The 21,538-nt window shown below is 38.5% G+C and overlaps 1 protein-coding gene across 11 annotated transcripts in view; it reads left to right on the top strand.

Annotated features, from left to right (window-relative positions):
* Window positions 1-21,538, top strand: part of GRM8 (glutamate metabotropic receptor 8) — an 810,901-nt gene that overhangs the window by 326,685 nt on the left and 462,678 nt on the right. For all 11 annotated transcript variants that reach the window (XR_004229111.1, XR_002733955.1, XM_031936131.1 and 8 more), the window contains 3 exons: window positions 16,132-16,267; window positions 16,699-16,853; window positions 18,006-18,143. Coding sequence is in view for 9 of the 11 variants with exons in the window: in XM_031936131.1 (XP_031791991.1) it covers window positions 16,132-16,267; window positions 16,699-16,853; window positions 18,006-18,143 (429 nt within the window). In the remaining 2 variants the exon portion in view is untranslated. The remainder of the gene's footprint in view (window positions 1-16,131; window positions 16,268-16,698; window positions 16,854-18,005; window positions 18,144-21,538) is intronic.

Here is a 21,538-nt window from a genome sequence, read left to right as displayed (position 1 = left end):
CATCCTCAAACTTTGACAGAACTGTACATATGCTTTCAGTATATCCAAACATGTCAAACAGCCCATCCATTCAGTTTCTTTTCTTCTTGGAGATTCTTCTGGAGACTTTAATTTCCCTCCTGTAATCTGGGTGGGATGATCTTTGGACCTTTGATGGCTGTTAATTCTGCTTCTCTTCATCATCACTTTGAGAAATCCCCTTTCATTCTCCTGTGCTGAATTCCCTGCTACTTGGATTCTGGGTCTTGTTCGTTCTCGTTTCCTTCCTTGGTTGGAAAGCTTCCTTCCATCCCTGAGGAGCTTCCTAAAAAAGGTGTGCATGGAAGGTAAACGATTTTTTGAGCTTTCTTCATATTTGAAATAGACTTTATTCTACCCACACACTTGATATATAGTTTGGTTTGCTTTCTTTTCATTTCAAATAAAACTCATTTTTTCTTATCATTTTGAAGGTGTTGCCCCATTTTCTTCTGACTTCACATTATTGCTGTGAAAATCCTGAAACCATTGTGAGCCTTAATCCTTTTCTGTAATCTTTTACTCATGAGTGTTTTAAAATTTTGTGTTAACGTTCCTTCATACAGGGTTTTCTTCCCTCCCCTTCCTTCCCTTTTCATTTTGCTGGCATTTTGTAAGTATTTTCAATCCAAAAATTCTTGTCCTTCAGTTCTCAGAAATATTCTTAAATTTTTCTTTGGTAATAGCCTCTCTTTATTTTCTTTTTTGGGCCTCTCGAATGAATTCTCTAATTTTATGATCATTTTCATTTGTTTTACTTTCTGAAATATTTTCTCAACTTGCTCTTATACCTAATCTATTGAGATATTTCTATCAATCTTTTCCTTTTTCATTTCTAGGAGCTCTTTCTTGCCCTCTGAATGTTTCTATTTTTAGCCTCCTGTTCTTGTTCCATGGATACACTTCTTTTCTCTGAGGATATTAATATTCTTGAAGTTATCTATATATGTCTTATTTCTATGTCCTTTGAGTTTATCTCTTCTGTTTGTTTTGGTTTCTGACTTTCACAGTAGAGGCTCCTCTCAAATGTCTGCTGTGAAATTAAGAGTGAGGTGCTGACATGGTGTTTGTGAGCCCTGGAAGCAAAGACAAAGTCATTGGCCAGTGGGCTTTACTTTAGCTTGAGCGGGTAGAACTGGTCATTTAGTTGGGAGACATCCATAGATGAGTATCAGTATGTCATCACCCTTGGGCCAGATTCTCTAGAGAAGACTCTTCCAATTTTCTGTATGGGGTTTAGTGGGGGCAGGGGTGGGTGGGTGGAGGTAAGTTAGGCTACTGCAGTCTGGATGCTAAACAGGGAGAGGGGACCAGGGACTATCTATTCAGTGTGCAGACTTTTGTTCCATAGAAACTTGCTATGTCTTTAGCTGTGTTTGATGTCCCTGAGTTCATCCTCTACAGAAAATGACTCTCTGATCTTCTTTGCAGAGGGACTGGAGTTGAGGGAAGGGACTTGAGAGATTTTCAACCAAATCCATTTTCAACCTCACCTTCTGGAGTCTCCGGTACCTCCACTCCAGGGCCTTCATCATGTTAAGTGGAACACCAGCTTTGTTTCTGTTGGCCTCAGCCCCAGTCCTGCTCCTTGTGGGCTCTCACTGAGCTTTTTCTATTCTGTTAAGTCAATGCGACTTGGTAATCATCTGCTTTTCAGCTTTCAAAACATTGATGACATTTCTCTCCTCTTTTCCCCACTTTTTTTATACTAGACAACTTAGTTGGGTATTTGGAGGAATTAGAGTGTCTTAGCTCAGATTGCTAAATCAAAATACCATAAACTGAGTGGCTTAAACAAGAGACATTTATTTATCACAATTCTGGAGGCTGGAAAGTCTGAGATTAGGATGTTAGCCTGGTTGGGTTCTTGGTGAAAGCTGTCTTCCTGGCTTGCAGACGATGGCCTTCTCACTGTGTTCTCACATGGTGAATGGAGACAGAGAGAGAGAGAGAGAGAGAGAGAGAGAGAGAGATGGAGAGAGAGAGAGAGAGAGATCGATCAGCCTGATCTTTCCTCTTCTATTAAGGACACTAATCCCATGTGAGAATCTTACTCTCATGACTTCATCTAAACCTCATTATCTCCTAAAGGTAATACTATCACATCAGAGGGGTAGGGCTTCAACATGTCAATTTTATGGGTATACAGACATTCAGTTCATAACATGGAGGTAAATGAATGTGTTGTGTTTTCCATGCTCAACAAGAGGCCAGGCCATGCAACAATCTTTTTTTTTTTTTTTTTTTTTTTTTTTTTTGCTGCTGCTATTAGTGAGTCTCAGGGTAACAGGACAGAAGTAATTGAAAGGGTGCTGTATCAGGTGACTCATCTCCATTTTCAGGTTTTTAAAATGGGAAAGACAGAGTAAGAGAAGGAAAAGGAAGGGAGAGAAAGGGAAAGTTGAGCAGGATCAATAAATAGGAACGAGAAATGGATGAGGAGAGGAAAAGCGAGGCTATTATTGAATAGTAAAATGGAAGCCATTGTTGTCTTCATCTTCAGCCGATTCCCCCACACTCCTTCCATTTTTTCTTTGAACTGACAAGAGAACTATAGTGCTCCAATGAACTGGTCATCAGACCCCTAGCACCTGACCAAGGCTCCAATACTCTTACAAAAAGTATGTTTGTAAGATCCCCAGTCATGCTTTGACTTGTGAAGTCAGGATTTATAATTTTGAATTGGAAAAGTTTTCTGATGTACCCTCTAGTTCATCTCCTGTAGGCTTTTCAAAAAGCAATTTATTGTATTTTACATGATGTTCTATTCCCATATTAGAACTTACATAATTCACAGTACTCATGGGAGGCAGCTATGTGGTATATTCATAGAAACACAAAATGTTGAAATCCAAAGGCATCTTGAGATCATCCTGTCAAGCACCCTTCTTTTTTACAAATGAAGGAACTGATAGCCACAAAGTTATACATCTTGCCCAGGGTCATGCAGAGGGAACATGGGTGTACTCCACTGCAGGGATGAGAAGAGGATAGCATGCCATAAGTGAACTCGAATGAGTGCTTCTGGTTCTCTGTTTATATTCCAGGATCTTTTTTTTTTTTTTTTTAAACAAGCTAAGCTTCTTTTTCATTTGTAGATATTTACATGTTATATATGGTTAAGCTATAATGCATTTGCAAGGAGAATGAGTTTTATCTGGAAGTCACTGCATGAACAGAAATTGTAGAAATTATATCACAGAAATTTATGAAGTAACAAATTGTTATCCTTTTGTCATTTGCAGTTCTGATCAGTTTTCATTTTTGCTCTTGTATGATGTTGGGATTGTTGAAAGCTTAATGTTCTTTTCAAATAACCCCCTTAGATAAACAATACCATTTAATGCAGAATGTTATAAAACACCTGTTCTATTTCCTATAACACTGAGAATGTAGATGTTTTTGGTTTCAGTAAAAGACTGTTTGAAAGTGCATCTTCAAATTATGCAATATTGACCTGGCTTGCACATTTTCAGAATTTCCAGTAATAGGAATAAATTTTTAAAAACCTATTCTCACAAGCTCTGATGTGTTTTAACATTAAAATAAAGCCTTGTAGATAGCTGTTTGTTTAGTTGCGATTACATTTTACTGAGTCCAGCTGAAATCCTTCATTCTTAGGATTGATATGTTCTTGTTTCCTCTTCCAGTGGTCATTTTAATAGTTAGCTTAATTTCTTTTCTGTATTCCTTCTACAGTAACATGAGTTGTCTGCTTCTTATTGTAGAAAAGTGAGATTAAATCTCCTTTTGTACAGAAAACAGAGTGTTTATTACATCATATTTAATGACAACACTGTCAAAGGAAATGTGCATCTCCGTGGACTGGTGGTATCCATTAGAATTAGATTTTGCTGCTTTTTGGCTGGCTGGATCAAGCATAATCTCACTTCGGAAATGTTTTCTGACTTGTTGATTCTGACGCATATCAGTGTATCTCATAACTATTCTTTTGCTTCTCTGACTGCGTAATTCCAAGGTCTCTGGCAAGAGCCAGTGAATCTTACTTACAGTTGCCAAATTCCATTTTCTTGGTCTTTTGACCCTAGGCTGCCCTATATTATAGCATTTCTCACATCAAATTGTAATATCTGTTTACTTATTGTGTTGCTTACTGTTATCTCCTGAAGATGAGGGACTGTGTTTTCTTATTCATTCATATAACTCCAGATTCTAACAGAGAGCTCAGCATGTAGCAAGAGCTCAGCTAATGCTCCATGAAGGATGACAGGCAGACCCGGGCTTATGGAGAAAATAGCTTGCAATAGGCTCTTTTGAGAGGATGTCAGTCAATTAAATTTCTGTCCAACTTGAACCAGACCAAAAAACATTTATCTAAACTATGTAGTCTTGATGATGTAAAACTTTGAAGTTCACATTTTGAATATACCACCTTACCTGTTGATGTTGTATTTAATTATGTATGTTGAGGCAACCTAATGACCAAGGAGACAATTATTGAGAGATAACAGCAAAGTGTGGTAATTATTCGCTATTAGGATTAGGTTCACAAGGTTTGCATTTGACTCCTCAATAGCCGTGTGATCTTGGGGACAGTTTTTTCCATGTAAAAATAAATTTAAAATGTTTACCCTACTAACCTGATAGCATTAGGATATTATGAGGCTGAAATTAAATATTAAAACATTAGTGAAATAGTGTTTTTCTATTCAAATATATTATTATTTTCTATTTGTTCTAAAAGTAGATCTTTCATTAAGGAAAAGGTAATAGAATTTTGTGTGTGTGTGTGTGTGTGGTTGGAGGAGGTTCTTGCCTCTCAAGCTACTAATTGTCTTCTATTTTGAATAAAATCTAGTCCAAAATGTATTTTGACAAGAGTTCTTCAAAGAATTATGCTGGGTGTGGTGGCTCCCACCTGTAATCCCAGCACTTTGTGAGGCAGAGGCAGTAGTATTGCTTGAGGCCAGGAGTTCAAGACCAGCTGGCTAACATAGCGAGACCCCTATATCCACAAAAAACAAAAACATTAGCCGGGCATGGTGGCATGCACCTGTAGTCCTAGCTACTTGGGAGGCCAGGGTAGGATTGTCCCTGGAGCCCAAGAAAATGTTAGATGGCTTGCTATCTAAAACATATCTATTCACGATCCTTTCTTTTTAGTAGGATCCAAAAAGTTAAAAACATAACTGCATTTTTAACCTTTTTATGTACTAAGCACATGGATCAAATCCTCCTGTAGGGAATGATCTTGCATCACCTAGGGAAACACTACCTGTTACCTGCATTTCCTTGAAAGACTGAGTTTTTAAATGCTTTGGGTGCTGATGTTTGTTCTCTGAAGTTCATTTCATAGTTTGGTTACTGCCATACATTGGTCACTGTACAACCCTTGCTCAGAAGGGTTATTTGGCTAAAATAAGAATGGCCTTTCTGCTATCAGTTTCTTCTTTCTTAAATTGAGAATCTCAGTCCTTGTATCTGTTGAAAAGGACCCCTCACTGTTTGAAAGCTAATACATAGCAAAATACAGGTAATGCTGATAAGTAGAATCAGATATTACTTGGTGCTGAGTAGAACAGTGCACATAGATTTCAAGGTCTAATAGCTGCTGTTGATGTACTGTTGAGAATGTCCTATCTGCAGAAGGTATTTGGAAATACCTTTGTGACTTGGAAATGACTTTATGATATGTACACATATAACACAGATACCAAGATACTTTGCCTTTTTCTGAATGATGTTGGTTTTAAAACATGGATATGCTCATCTATTTATTAGATAATTTCACTATATCAGGAAACAGTGGCTTCTCATTTATTCATGTATTTGTCACACATCCAGTGAGTGTTCACAGATATCAGGCTTCACTAGACTTAGAGATACACTGGGGTATTTAATTGGTACAGTTCTGTAATGAAATTATTAATTCTGTAATGGGCTTAATTCAAAGTCTAATGCTGGTTTTTTTTTTTTTTTTTTAAAGTCCAGAACAGGTAAGAAATTTAAACAGTGCTCACTTTGATTTCAATATTGTCTTTGTCAAAATGGTTTTTCCAGGCAATGGGCTGGAAAATATATCTGAGAGTCTGTTCATATTGGTCATTTGAGCATTTAGAGGGAGTTAGTTTTCTCTTCAGAAACTTTCCTGTCACATTTTTCACTCCAGAATCTGGGAACCTAATTTGAAATGGCAAAAACAAATAAACAGACAGAACAAAATAAAGATCACAAATCACTCACCAAAAATAATCCAAAAAAATACAAGTGCACATAACACATTAATGAAATTCATTTAAACCACATTTTCTTTATCTGGTCCACTGCTGATGGGCACCTAGGTTGATTCCACATCTTTGCTACTGTAATAGTGCTATGAGGAATATACAGGTGCATGTGTCTTTTTGGTAGAACAATTTCTTTTTCTTTGGGTAGATACCAAGTAATGGGGTTGCTGGGTTGAATGGTAGTTCTGTTGTTGGTTCTTTGAGAAATCTTCATACTGCTTTCCACAGTGGCTGAACTAATTTACATTCCCACCAACATTATGTAAGTGCTCCTTTTCCTCTGTAGCCTCATCAACATGTTATTTTTTGACTTTCAATATTAGTCATTCTGACTGGTGTATGATGATGTCTCATTGTGGTTTTGACTTGCATTTCTCTGTGACCAGTGATGTTGAGCACTTTTTTCATGGGTTTGTTAGCCACCTGTATGTTTTCTTTTGAGAAGTGTCTGCTTCTGTTGCAGTCCCATTGCATAGTGGATTGTCTTTATTTCCCCATGCATGGTAGTGCATGCTTCTCCTGTATCATTCCTTCATTGCATTGCTTTTCAGAGTCCCTTTAAGATTCCACATGGCATTTGATAGAGGAAAAAGTATAAAATGTTTGAAAGTGAGAAAGAGAAAATGAACATAAATATAAATGCAGTTTTGCTCTTTTAATCCATGTTGTTAGAGATAACACTTTTTCTTTACAGTGATGTGCGAGATAAATCTTCTCTTTTGCAAAGTACACTTTAAGCTGATAAACTTACAGTTTCATGTTGTGCACTTTCCTGCTAAGTCCCAGTTTTATACCACATGGGGAGGTGAAAATATTGTTACAGCAGGTGTGATTACACTTATTTAAACCATAGAATGAATTTTACTCAACTACCACTAAAGGACCAATTACTTTAGGTCAAATTGTTAGTTTACTTATGTCTTCAGAAATATGGAAATATAAATGATGCTAAGGATATTTAGGGTCGAGAGCTTATATGTTTCTGTTGCCTTAAAAAAAACACCTGGTTATTTTGTTTTGCTCATTGCTATTATCTGAAGGCATGTTCCGAAGAAATAAATAATGGTGGATGGGCTGTATCACATTTTTATTAGGTCAAAAAATGTTTAACTCTAGTCAAAATGCTTATGGGCAAAGTGTAAGTCTAATCATTTTTAACCAATATTCTAGTCATTCTCTTTAACAATTGATAAAATGGTAATTTTGTTGGCTTATTTGAACTCCAAAACCAAAGTCTGCCATGTGGCTCTAACAAATTGTATAACCAGAGACTTGACTTGATTTATGTAGAATTTAATGTGATGGAAATTGTGAACCAACTTGAGATACTGATAATACTGTACTCATGTTGTTTTTTTAAAAAGCACACTTAGTATTCTATACAGAGCTTTGTAAGTAATTTCATCCCAATAAGTTAATCCTCAATTTCCATCACAGTTGGAGCTTGGTGTCGTAACATTGTTTCTTGTTTTATTTTTCTCCTGCTCTATTATTAATTGAGATTTTTGTCTTATAAATGAGCAACAACTAAAAACATAGTTCTTTGTCCTTTTAGATTGTTTTAACAAAACTTTTTTATTGAAATACCAGAAAGGTCCTATTTCTCCTATTTTTGCTGGCTACAATTGCAGTTTTCTACCGTTTGTATAGATTGCCTTTCTTTGTGCAACAAGACGTCTCTGAAAGGGAGTTTTAACATTAAAAAATAGCGTTCTATTAATTATTTGCCTTATAAGGCAAACACTAGTATGCTATTGTTTCAGAAAAATGGTATCTTCATTTTTGTATACATTTCAATTATACATTAGTAACACTAATGTACATGTGGTGAATTGACCTTCAGGATCCCATCAGTGCAGGACCTGTTATTCCTATTTCTGGGAGTGCTATAGACAGGCAGCCTTCAGCTCTGAACCCCGTGTGGGACTGCCCTGGCTAGAGGCCTTGCCCAAGGTCACCTTCCCCTCTTCCAGAGTGGCCCAGATCTGATGACTCATTGTATTGGTCAGGGTTCTCCAGAGAAACAGAACCAAAAAGATTTGTTGTCAGATACTGGCTCACACAATTATGGAGCCTGAAAAGTTTCACAATCTGCTGTCTGCAAATTGGAGACCCAAGAAAGCCAGTGGTGTAGTTTGAATGCGGGAGAGCCAGAGGCACTGAGGGCAGGAGAAGATCAATGTCCCAGCTCAAGCAGTCAGGTTGAGTTCATTCAACCTGGTCTACATTTTTGTTCCATTTAGGCCCTCAATTATCCCAGCCTGCATTGGAGAAGGTAATCTGCTTTATTCAGTCCACTAAATTCAAGTGCTAATCTTTTCTCTTTTTTTTTCTTGTTTGTTTTTGAGATGGAGTCTCGCTCAGTTGTCCAGGCTGGAGTGCAGGGGTGCCATCTCGGCTCACTACAAGCTCCGCCTCCTGGGTTCACGCCATTGTCCTGCCTCCGTCTCCTGAGTAGCTGGGACTACAGGCACCTGCCACCACTCCTGGCTCATTTTTTAAATATTTTTAGTAGAGACGGGGTTTTACCGTGTTAGCCAGGATGGTCTCGACCTCCTGACCTCGTGATCCGCCCGTCTCAGCCTCCCAAAGTGCTGGGATTACAGGCATGAGCCACCGCTCCAGCCAATCTTTTCTGAAAACAACCTCACAGACACACCTAGAAATAATGTTTAACAAGCTACGTGGGCAGCCTGTGGCCCAGTCAAACTGATGCATAAAATGAATCATCACACTGATTGATGTGGAGGTATAATGGCCTGGCCTTTGTGGCCTGTTTTAAAGCAACTCTGAGGGCCATTCTAGCCTCAGAGCTTGTGGTGTCAGCAGCCTGTCACTGGGCCATAGCCAGCCGGATTTCTCTGCCTGGATTTCTCTGCTTCCCTGGAGCCCTCCATCAGGTAGATGCCAAGAGCAAATTTTGTGCATTTCAAACTCCTTCTGAGGTCTACTTCTAGGAGAGTCCAACAGTATTATCTCAACACATTAGATTCCAACCTCTTAAAAACGTAGCACACATGTTTGAATGAAACAACATGTGCTTGTTTCCATAACAACTTTTGCTTAACCCAGTTGGCACCATTAATATTTTAATAGTTTTAACCATTTTATTAAAGAGTTAAATTCTAATTTCAACTCAGATATTCGAGCCAAATCTTTACTACTTATGGAATCCATTTGAAAGGAGAATTAATTCTTGGAGGTAGGAACTGGGGGATGGGAGAAGAATATAAATAACTTTCCCATTCTCTCACCTTAAAATTGTCCCAATCACATTGTAATCAACAATGAAATCAACAGTGAAACCTAGTCATTTCATCTATTGGCACAGGCAAGTGAGCAAGGATCACTTTTCAGAATTTAGGATATTTGATAATACTACACATAAAATGGTGAAGGGTTCAAAAATATGATCTGTTGAAAAACCCGTGTTTTAGGGCTGAATATCAAGTCTCTCAGTATTGGTGATGATTCTTGTCTGGTTATGATTATTACTGTTATTAACACTGATAATAATGTGCCACATTAGCATTGAAATTTACCATTTATAAATGAACTCTCACAGTATACCTGAGAGATAGTTATCATGAACCTCATTACAGAGATGAGGAAACTGAGAAATGAGAGACTTTTCAAGATTACATGGGGCCACCCTCAGGTCTTCTGACAAATCTGTTTTCTTTCTCATTCCACCATCTCTCTGCACTAGCAAATCAATACATACAAGCCTTTTATCTCTCATATCTGAGACACCTGACCACTCACCCACAAGTCTCAGCCTTCTACAGAGGTAAAAATTCTGAAATGGCATCGTTTACAAATTTGCCTTTGTATCAATATGAGGAAATTCTAATGCCGCTCTACAGATGAATACACTAAGGCCTAGGTAGTATTCTAATTCATGGCACCCTAATAGAAACTATTTTGGGAGGCAGATCCCATTTCAGTGACAACTTCCTCTGCATAGTCATGACCCATATGTATTTTTTTTTTACTTCTTTTAATGACATCTACTTTTAAACATATATTTACATATAGCTATTTGTTCCCCTACTTGATGGAGAAGTCTTTGAAAGCAGGACTGTCTCATTTCTATTTCTCTATCCTAGAAGTACCTATCACAAGTCTTGCATTTATTCATTCAACAAATATTTGTTGAAGTCTATGTACCAAACACAGTGATACGTGTTGGGGTATACTGATAAATTTGAAAGATAAGGTTCAATACTCATAGATTTCTAATTGAAGAAGAAAAGGAAAAAGAAGTAACAAAAAAGTAAAATTAAAATGATTATGATTGCTGCAGTACAAAAGAAGTAGGAGACAAGAACCTCAGAAAAGTCTTCCTGAGAACACGCATCAACAGAAACAGCTGGGAAGTTTGGAGGGTAGACTGGCTATGTGCTGGAGAGCTTTATGTCACTTCTATAATCTGCATGAATTCCAAGTATCTTAATTAAGCTCTTATTACTCAACCGAAGGACTGTATTTATGTAGCTGTCAATTAGATTTACAAGGGACAACTGGCAGCGTTTTAAAAAACAAGTCTTTAAATATGTTTTATCTTATGCATCAATCATTTGCAGTCACTAAACCATAAAGCCACAGGTATAGTCAATTGTGGATGGGCAAGATGATGGAAGAAATCTAGACGTAGAGGCAGACAAATCTGGTTTTGAACCTGGATTTCAGTATCTTGCAAGCTGTTGGTACCCCTGTTTCTCATTTTCCTTGTCAGAAAGATGGTCATGATACAAACCTTCAAGTTCTGCCATTAGGAATAGAGATGGTGTCATTGAGTAAATGAGACTGGAAAGGAGTGATCATGTGTATTGTAAAGTGTACATGAAGTGTTAAATTCAATAAATGATCTTTAAATTATTGTTAAGTAACCAGAAGGAAAAAAAAATACACAGGCTTCAAGGAAACTAGCCAGGAAATTTTAGAAAACACCCAATTATAAATTCCTTAATATAACATTTTCCCTGTAAGTACTAAGCTTTAAAAATTATAGAACAGGAACACCCCTGCAGAATAGGAAAGTTAATGTCCCTTGAATTGTATACAATTAGTAATCTTTCAGAGTGAGACATGGAAGAGTAGGTGTGGTGGATAAATTATTTGATGAAGGGCAACTTCTCTTCCACCCACCCACCCCAGGAATTTAAATCAAGACAGAGAGTCTCTTTAAAAAGTCAAGCAATGGATGTGGAGTATTGTATGGAAAACGTATCTTTGATGAGGTCTGAATCTTTGAATTTCATTGGATTTTTAAAACCAAATTCTAACAGTATGTAATGACCCCTTCCTCTTATGAAGTCATAGGACTATTTTAGGGGATGACCTATTTGTCATTTATGACTGAACTGTGGTATATCTTATGCTGTTATCTGTGTTACCTAATTTATATCCTTGTCTGATGTTTCTTATGTGTACGCATTGTCATTCAATTATATCATAACTGCTGAGGACTGGCAGTCTTTGTCTGTAACTCCTGAAACATAGTAGACCATGAGTGCTTACGAATAGATTTAGCTGTCTGACTTTTTGACTGATAGGAAGAAAGAAAGTGTGAATGGGTATCAGGGTTCAGGAAATAATCCCAGTCTTCTAACTATAATCATTTGATAAATAATCAATCTACACTTTAATAAAATATCTACAGGCACCAAACAGCACAATGCCATGTGAAACAGGTTCTCTACAAGCATTTGTTCAGCTTAAATAGATTAATACTCCAGTGCCTCTTTCCAGGAAAATACAAACTGACCAGGTTGAAAGATATGAGGTGTGGTATGGGAATAGTAAAAAGTGAAATGGGTTTAAGCTATGTTAAAATTCAACTCAGCGAACTCAGCTCTTTACAAACAAAAATGTTTAATAGGTCCATCGTGAATAAATAAATCAATGAATTCAGACTAAACTATGTTTGGATTGCTTGTTTGCTTCTTCTGAAACAGTCATAATAAAAATTTTCAGAACTTAATTTTTTATGGCTACAGAGTCAGTAACAGTCTCAGAATGATACTCAGCATATAACATGCCTTTAATGGGATGCTTAAGTAATCATGGCAATTTAATTAAAAGGGCAATCATCTTTTGAAACAGATATTGTTCCCTGGAGAGTGTTACTTAGTGTTACATTTTTGCAGTTACCTAATGTTTCCACTCACAGAGGTTTGTTTGTTTGCATTTTAAAGAAATTATACACAGTCTTCAACTTACCTCTAGACTTCATTCCAAAAGTTTTCTCAAAATACGTAATCACTCCTTTCCTCCTTCTCCAAACCTGGTGATTTTTTTCAGAGTTCTAGAATTCACCTTTGCTATTGCTGATTTAAATATTCTCTCTCAGTGACCTCTTTGCCCCACAACACTTCAGTTACCTAACCTATCAGCCCCTAACAAAAGTATTACATTTCCCTTCTCTCTCTTTAGCTCCAGATTCACTTTTTCAGTTTGACATTCCATGCATACTTTGAAGACAGCCTGCCTCCAGTCAAAATCATTATTTTCTCCTCCTTATCCTCCTGGATTTCCCACTTGTTTAATGATACCATCACATAACTGGTCACAAAGACCAAATCCTTGGAGTCATACTTCGTGGTTTCCCATTGCTTCGCTACTTACATCAAATCAGTACAAAGCTCCATTGACTCGAACTCAGAGATTCTGCCTTAGCTCCAGCTGCTCCTCCCCAGCACCAGTAGCACTGGCTCAGTCATCATTTCCCACGGCTTATTCCAATACCTCCTGGCTGGGTTCATTGCCTCCTGTTCATCCCACTTCAGGCTGCACTCTGTATCAGCGATCCTCATCTGTTTTTCTTCCATGGAGTGCAATGCTCATACGTGAGACATATTCTTATGGGCCACTTAAAGATCGAAGAAATATAAACATTTAGTGAGAAAGTTAAGCATTTAATTATTCCTAGTCTTCCACAGGCCCTTGCAATCTGACCCTTATCTCCATCTCATTTTTGTTGCCCACCCCTCTCGCCCTCATTCATTGACTCCATTGGCCCTTTCCTGCCCTTTCCCATGCTCTTATCCTTTTGATCTCGACTATATTACACCACTTTAGGGTGCCTTTCCCTGAGCAGTCCTCAATCTAAATTAAATTCGTTTGCTCTTCCTCACAGGGCTCATTATAATTTATAATTATATATTATTTCTTCTTCTGCTTCTGCTTCTTCTGCTTCCTCCTTCTTCTCCTCCTCCTTCCTCCTCTTTCTTCTTCCTCTTCCTCCTCCTCCTCCTTTTTTCTCTTCCTCTTCCTCCTCCATCTCTTCCTCCTCCTTCCACTTGCTCCTCCTCCTTCCATTTCCTCCTCCTCCTCCCTCCTCCTTCCATTTCCTCCTCCTCCTCCCTCCTCCTCCTCTTTCCCCTCTCCTCCTCCTCCCTCCTCCTCCTCTTTCTCCTCCTCCTCCTGCTCCTCTTCTTTCTCCTCTCCCTTCTGTTTCTCTTCTTCTTCTTTCTTTTTATTTTGCATTAGGCCTGATTTACCCATAATATTTCTGAATTCTGTGAACTTAGAGAATTTCTTGTATTCACCAGTGTGTCCACAGCACCCACACAGTATCTGGGAGATACTGGGCACTCAAGAAATATTTACTGAAGGAATGAATCAATTATCACAACTAGTAGTGGTGTATCAGTAGACTAGCTAACTGCAGGCAGTGACTCAGCCCAATCTGTGTATTATGGACAATTCCCACCCCTGGAATGTGTATTGTAAGGTTACTAAGGGTCCTGCTATTACAGGCATAATTTTGAATGTTCTCTAACTTATAAGAAAAATAGTTTTATGTGCTAGCACTAGTTAGTCATACATCTGCTGTATGTGTTAGGTTTGATCACAGTGCCCTGGAAATCTATCATTTGGCTACCAGACTTTTCTTCTTTGAAAGTCTACCTAAAGCATAAAGCTCAGCACGTACTTCTCCTGCTGATGAACCTAATGGATTCCCCTTGTTTTCAGAATAAGGTCGAAGTTATTTGATGTCTTAGCCTCTTTGGGCTGCCATAATAAATTATTATAGGAGACTGGTGCGGTTTTGGTGGCATGTGCATGTAATTCTAGTTACTCCGGAGGATAAGGTGGGCAAATCACTGGAGCCTAGGGCTTTGAGGCTACAGTGAGCTATGATCTGGCCACTGCACTCCAGCCTGGATGACAGAGTGACACCCCCATATCTAAAAAAATAAAAATAAAAATTATCATATACTGGATGGCTTAATCAATAGTAATTTATTTTTATAGTTCTGGAGGCTGAAGGTCTGAGATCAAGGTGCCAGCATGGTCAAGAGCTGATGAGGGCCCTCTTCCTGGTTCAGTGTCTTTTTGCTGTGTCCTCACATGGCAGATGGTGCAAGAAATATCTCTGGAGTCTTTCTTATGAGGACACTAATCCCATTCATAAGGACTCCACTTTCATGACCTAGTCACCTCTCAACAGTCCCATCTCTTAATACTTTCACACTGGGGATTAAGTTTTAACATATTAACATTCAGACTACAGAATGTGGCATGTCTAACAAAGCCATTCTCAAGCTGGACTTGGTCATTGTTTCCAACTTCAGACCCAGCCAGTCTCTACCACAGGCCATGATTGTGCTAGGTTTTTACATACTTTGGCCTCCAACAGACATGTTCCACTTTGTCCCCACATGGATGTATATTTGCTCTTTAAAATTCAGCTCCCTCAAGCACTTTAGTTACTCCTCCTTCTGTGTTCTGATTATATTGAATATCCTATTAATTATATACTTTATTATCTATTCCATGGTAACTGATTCAAATGCCTGTTTCCCAGACTAGATGGTAACTCCTGGATTAGACTGTGCATTTCCAATGTTGAGCCCAGTGCATAGAGTATAATGGCATCCAATAACAGTTGGATGACTGAGTGCATTGTCAATTGTTTGGAAGTAAAAATGCCTTTGCCTACTGAAGCAATGCTATAAATGGTGATTTAATTCTTAGCTGACTTCAAAAAATACTGTTTATACCATAATGCAATTGAAACCTATTGCTAATATTGCTTTCTCATCTAGTTTCAGAATGTTATCTCTCTGTTCCACTGCAATTGGGGGAACCTCTTTCTTCTGCTCCTACCCCAGCTCAGAGGCAGAGATCTTTTCTATACTTTTCTCTTTTGTCCCTCATTGCCTAAGAAGGAGAGGCCAAAATAAGGGTTCTTTCTTTTTATTTACAGTGAAAATGAGATGGTATTTCTGCCATTTTCATAGTGGAGATGTATGTCAATCAAGAGTTGGCATCTTTGGGGTTTGCCTGTGTCTTATATAGTCTTGAAGAACACTTGTCTCATAAGACATTGTTAGGCTGATGTGTGAGGATCTTGCTGCAGTCCTATTAGCTATACAATGAAATTAACTTTAATTAACTTTAAGAGAAGTCTACTAGTAAATAAAAGTAGCAAAAGGACCTTGCTGCTTAATAAGGGTCTCAACTATAAGACATACTCATACTTTTATTAATTCTGTCACTTGTTCTTTGGTTTATGTTGCATAAATCACAACAGCCCTTCCTCTTTCCACCTTTTGACTCTCATCACACATCTTATACATCTTGGTTTTCTTAGATATATCCACAAAAATAATGTTTAAATTTTGGGAAAGAAACCCATGTCTGATTAATAATTATTGTCATTTATTTGGTGAATATATTATAATGCAAACAAACACAATTGCTCTTAATAGGTGAGAGTGACACATATTTTGAGAAATAATATTCATACAGAATTATGTGCTTTTATAAAGTAGCTAATTGAGTTTGCTAATTAAATAAATGCTCTTCCTGAATCATCCCCTCCCCCCGCCTTTTTTTTTTTTTTTTTTAATAGGTGGTGTTTGCATTGCTCAGTCACAGAAAATCCCACGTGAACCAAGACCTGGAGAATTTGAAAAAATTATCAAACGTCTGCTAGAAACACCTAATGCTCGAGCAGTGATTATGTTTGCCAATGAGGATGACATCAGGTGCTGATTACTTTTCTTCTGTATGTAGGGTCAGATTTGTGTCCCATATCCTCTTTCTAACATATTTCATGTTCAACATAAAAGCTTGTAATTCCCTTCCAATAACAGACTGCCTTCTGCTGCCTTGTAGTTTGTAAATCTGAAATACCTACAGAGTAAAACTTGGGGACTGAATGAGATAAGACAAACAAGGGTGATAGACAGAATCATGTGAATGAGGTTAAGGGTAAGGCTAATTAATATGTGTTGGAGTTAGTCTCTGCTATATTGCCTTTAGGAGATGGTAAGACGTGGGCAGTTAGAATGATCATCTTAATTGTTCAACAGTGACCTACTGAGTGTATACAACTTCCCAAAGCTGTTCTTGTAATATTCATAATTGTGGTATGTTTAATACATGTGATATGCATTATTTATTTTTATTCCTATAGGAGGATATTGGAAGCAGCAAAAAAACTAAACCAAAGTGGGCATTTTCTCTGGATTGGCTCAGATAGTTGGGGATCCAAAATAGCACCTGTCTATCAGCAAGAGGAGATTGCAGAAGGGGCTGTGACAATTTTGCCCAAACGAACATCAATTGATGGTAAGAATGCACCATAGAGAGTTTGTTTCATTGCAGTTGGATCTAAACTCAAAGGCAAAATTGGAGTATCATAATATGAGGAAATGCACTCATTACTGATGACTTAATACAAATTTTAGCTTTGGTGGCAGAATTGTCAAGACCAGTATTTAAACCAGCATGCACATGCATATATATACACACACACATATGTATTATATATATACACACACGTATTTATTATATTTATATAGTGTGTATGTGTATTTAGGAAAGAGTCCCCATTAGATTTTTTTTTTAAGAAAAAGGCCATAGTCAGCTACTTCCATTATGTTAGTAATTGCACTTTGAGTTTGAGTTTGCTTATTTCCATGGGCATTTATGGTAGTCATAGCATTGTTGGAGGGAAGATGCTTGATTTATAGAAAATGAATATATGATGCTGGGCCTATCCTATGGATAAATAAATGCAACAGGAAAGACTTGGAGCATCCTGAGAGGCAGTCTATCTTCTAAACATATTTTCCAATCAGTTTGACAGTAACTGAAATTCTCACTTTTAACATTATCCTTTGGAGTAAGGCATTATTTCCAGGGGGTCTCCCTTCATTAAAGTGGTTACCTGAGCAAACTGACACTTGAGTTCTCTTACCCATGACTCCATAAGATGACATTAACATGACTGCTATATTGAATTAGCTGAAAACAGAACATACAGGAGGGAGAAATTTTGAAGTATGTGGAAACACAGGAAAGTCTGGAACATTGATCCCTGCTAGGAAAGAGGAAAGAATGAAGGAAGTTTAAGTTGGGTTCTGAGTATTCAGGATTCAGCATGAAGTCACTGGTTCCTGCCTCTGGGAGACGTAGAGTAGGGGAGGGTATAAGAAGGACACTGATACCAGGCTTTCCTGTTGTACTTATTCATAGATCCAGGTGCTTGAGTAGTGGTGATGGTGCGGGGGGATTGTCCATTGACCCTCCTTGGCTTTTGCCATAAGAGAAGCCTTGTTTATGGGGTACTGGCTTTCTCTCATTTGTTGTGTGTGTGTGTGTGTGTGTGTGTGTGTGTTTCTTTTCATGCAGTGATCACAATATAATGTCCATTTGAAAGTTCTGACAATATTTAATTTTGAAAGAATATTAAAATCTTACCTTTCTCCTTTGAAATAGGATTTGATCGATACTTTAGAAGCCGAACTCTTGCCAACAATCGAAGAAATGTGTGGTTTGCAGAATTTTGGGAGGAGAATTTTGGCTGCAAGTTAGGATCACATGGGAAAAGGAACAGTCATATAAAGAAATGCACAGGTAACCACTCAAATGTTTTCTGTGGTGCATTTGTTTCAGCATTACCTGATAAATGATGTTTATGGATAACGATGAGTGTATTTTCTATTTTTTTGTGTGTCTTCTTGTTATAGTGTCTCAGCAGGGCTGAGCATACACTGATCATTCAACAAACTTAAATTTGCTTATTGGTTCTTTCAATCGATCAGCAAGATTTTATTGAACATATACCATGCATATAGTACTGGGGTATCTGGAAAACTTTTATTGTCTACTTTGGAAAATGTACTTTATTAGGTTTGCTGGAATACAGACAAATAAACAAGACATGATATTGCTCTCCAAGAGTTCAAAATGTAATATGCATCATAATAAGTTCCTATAAGACAGTATTTTTCAACTATTTTAATCCCTGTCCCCTATAATACTATTGTTTTCTTAAATCCTGCATAGTAGCTATCCTGAAACGTGCATGATTTTTTGATGCCTTACTTTCCATAGCTTGTGCTTAAAAATAATAATGATATTGAATAAGCATTTTTGAATTTTGAATATGATTAAAACTATATTTTCAGATGATTGTGCACATAGGAACAAACTGCATTTTTTTTTTTTTTTTTTTTTTGAGACGGAGTTTTGCTCCTTTGCCCAGGCTGGAGTGGAGTGCAGTGGCGCAATCTTGGCTCACTGCAACCTTCGCCTTCTGGTTTCAAGCGATTCTCCTGCCTCAGCCTCCTGACTAGCTGCGACTTCAGGCGCGTGCCACTACACCCGGCTAATTTTTGTATTTTTAGTAGAGATGGGGTTTCACCATATTGGCCAGGCTGGTCTCAAACTCCTGACCTTGTGATCTGCCCACCTCAGCCTCCCAAAGTGCTGGGATTACAGGCATGAGCCACTGTGCCTGGCCCAAAACCACATAATTTTAAAAGTTACCTAGAACTGAGTAGTAAATTTAGCAAGGTTACAGCCATGAGGTCAATGTAAACATTTCATTTTTAATACATATATTAGAAACTAGCACATAGAAAATGAAAATTAAAGAATATTTCTTATAGTAGAATCAAAAACATGCAACATAAGGGTCAATTTTAACAAAAATGCACAAATCCTTTACACTGAAAACTACGCAACTTGAATGTGTGTTTCAGACATGATTCATTCCTTCTTGTACCCCGCCACCCCCAGACTTTGATATGTCCTCCTTTCCCTCCTCCTCACTTTCTTTGGAAATAGCTGTTCAAATAAAAGATGTAATGTGCTAAAAGCTAGCACAGACATATAAACAGAGACAGAATAAGGAGGTGGAAATGGGTGCCACGCTGTGGAGGAATCTGATTTCAGGCTTCCGTGTGCCAAGCACTTTTCCAGGAGCTGAGCTGAGTGAAGAAAGGCAATATTCATGCGCATGGGGCTTACATTTGAGTGTGCGGAGACGGACACTCCGTAATAAACATAAATGAACAGATGCGTTCAGATGCTGAGATGTGCTTAGAAGAAATACAACAGATTAACTGTGAAAGACTCACCTGGGTATTAGGAGGAGGAAGGTAATTAGATTGTGTGGTCCGAGTATGCTTTGCCAGAGGAGGTGACATTTGAGGTAAGACCTGAGTGACAAGAAGAGGTCAGCTGTGTAAAAATATGACAGGAGTGCATGACAAGCTCTAGCGCCGGAGAAAGGCTCTTTTGTTCAAAGTAAAGGAAAAAAAAAAAAAAGTTCAGGGAGGTTGGAGCCAGAGTGAATATCGCGAGAGGAAGCGTGGTGCCAACCGAGGCTATGGTGATAGTCTGCAGCCAGGTCATGCATGGCCTTGAAGTTTTTTTCTAGAAGTTCCAGAGTTGAGGAATTTGGGCTTTATTCTACCAATAGGACACAATGTCTTGAGGCTCCTCATCTAGAGAATTGCTCAGACACTTGGTTCAAGAAGATTTGCCTGGCAGAAGTGTCAGGAGGATTGGGATTCAGGGGAGAAAATGGAGGCAGGTCGGTGAGGTCTCATTCAGTATGCTGGGGACAGGCAGTCATGGTCTAAGAAGAGCTAACTAGGGGCCGGGCACGGTGGTGCACGCCTGTAATCCTAGCACTTTGGCAGGCCGAGGTGGGCGGATTGCCTGAGCTCAGGAGTTCGAGACCAGCCTGGGCAACACGGTGAAAACCCGTCTCTACTAAAAATACAAAAAATTAGCCTGGCGTGGTGGCGGGCGCCTGTAGTCCCAGCTGCTTGGGAGGCTGAGGCAGAAGAATTGCTTGAACCCGGGAGATGGAGGTTGCAGTGAGCCGAGATCACGCCACTGCACTTCAGCCTGGGCGACAGAGTGAGACTGGGTCACGAAAAAAAAAAAAAAAAAAAAAAAAAAAAAAAAAAGAGCTAGGTAGGGATATAACGCAGAGGACAGACGCTCTGGTAGGTAGCGTTATATTTATAGTACATGCTGAGTGGTTGATGCTGGGGGCAAAGATCGTTAAGTCATGGAGGATGCTGATGTTAAACCTCTATCAGGGAGGTCTAGGAAAATGGTGATGTGATTAGTTAACAGAGGAAAAATAAAGTAAATAAAATGGTTAGGTGTTTGGGAATAAACTTGAATTTTGTTCTGAGATAGCCCCATGGAACTGGCCAGCAGGTGGCAGCATTAGGTCTGGGACCCCACAGAGAGTTCTAAGATTTGAGATTAGGGAGTCTTGGAGATTTCGAAGTTAAAAACAAAAGCAGAGATGCAATTGCCGTGGGAGACTGAGGAAAGATGAGGAGTGATGACTGAGAATTCAAGGGCAGGAACCAGGAAAGAACACAGAGAATGCTGGGCTTGGGGGAAGGAGATGATGCGGGAGTCAAGGTTGTCCCAGTCTCCAGGAGAAAGACTGTGTATGAGGATTCAGTGCTGCAGAGATCTGTGGCTGAGAGAGAAGGGTGTGCCTGGGTAACCAAATTGGAGGGATTGAGAGAGAACAGAAGTAGAGGAAGGGATGCTGTTTCAAGAAGTTTTGAGGGAAAGAAAGTAGATATGGTGGGAGAGCTTGAGAAAGAATTGAGGAGATTTCTTCAGGATAGGGCACATTTAAGCATGTTTTCAAAAAAAGAAAAGAGAAGGGATAACTAGTGAAAGAGATTAAATGCAGAGTAGGAGCTTGATGGAAACTTTAAGGAGAGGCATTAAAGACCAGTGTTACCTTTAACTCATGTGATTTGGTTGAGGGAAAAAAGATACACACAAACATATGTAATCAGAGAGGAGAGTTCTATGATTAAATGCTAAATTTGGATATAGATAATTAGAGAAGTTCAGAAAATGTGTGTAAGTTAACATTGTAAAATCCAAAGCTCTGTGGAGGAGATGAGTGTTTGATGACAAGAAGGATTTGGGAAAGACATCCAAGATGAGAGGAAAGGGGGAGTGAGCAGGACAAAGGC

This window comes from Piliocolobus tephrosceles, chromosome 8 (genome assembly GCF_002776525.5).
Source record: "Piliocolobus tephrosceles isolate RC106 chromosome 8, ASM277652v3, whole genome shotgun sequence".
NCBI classification, from domain to species: Eukaryota; Metazoa; Chordata; class Mammalia; order Primates; family Cercopithecidae; genus Piliocolobus; species Piliocolobus tephrosceles.
The sequence above is the reverse complement of the archived record's forward strand: the minus strand, read 5'-3'. Positions and strand labels throughout refer to the sequence as shown.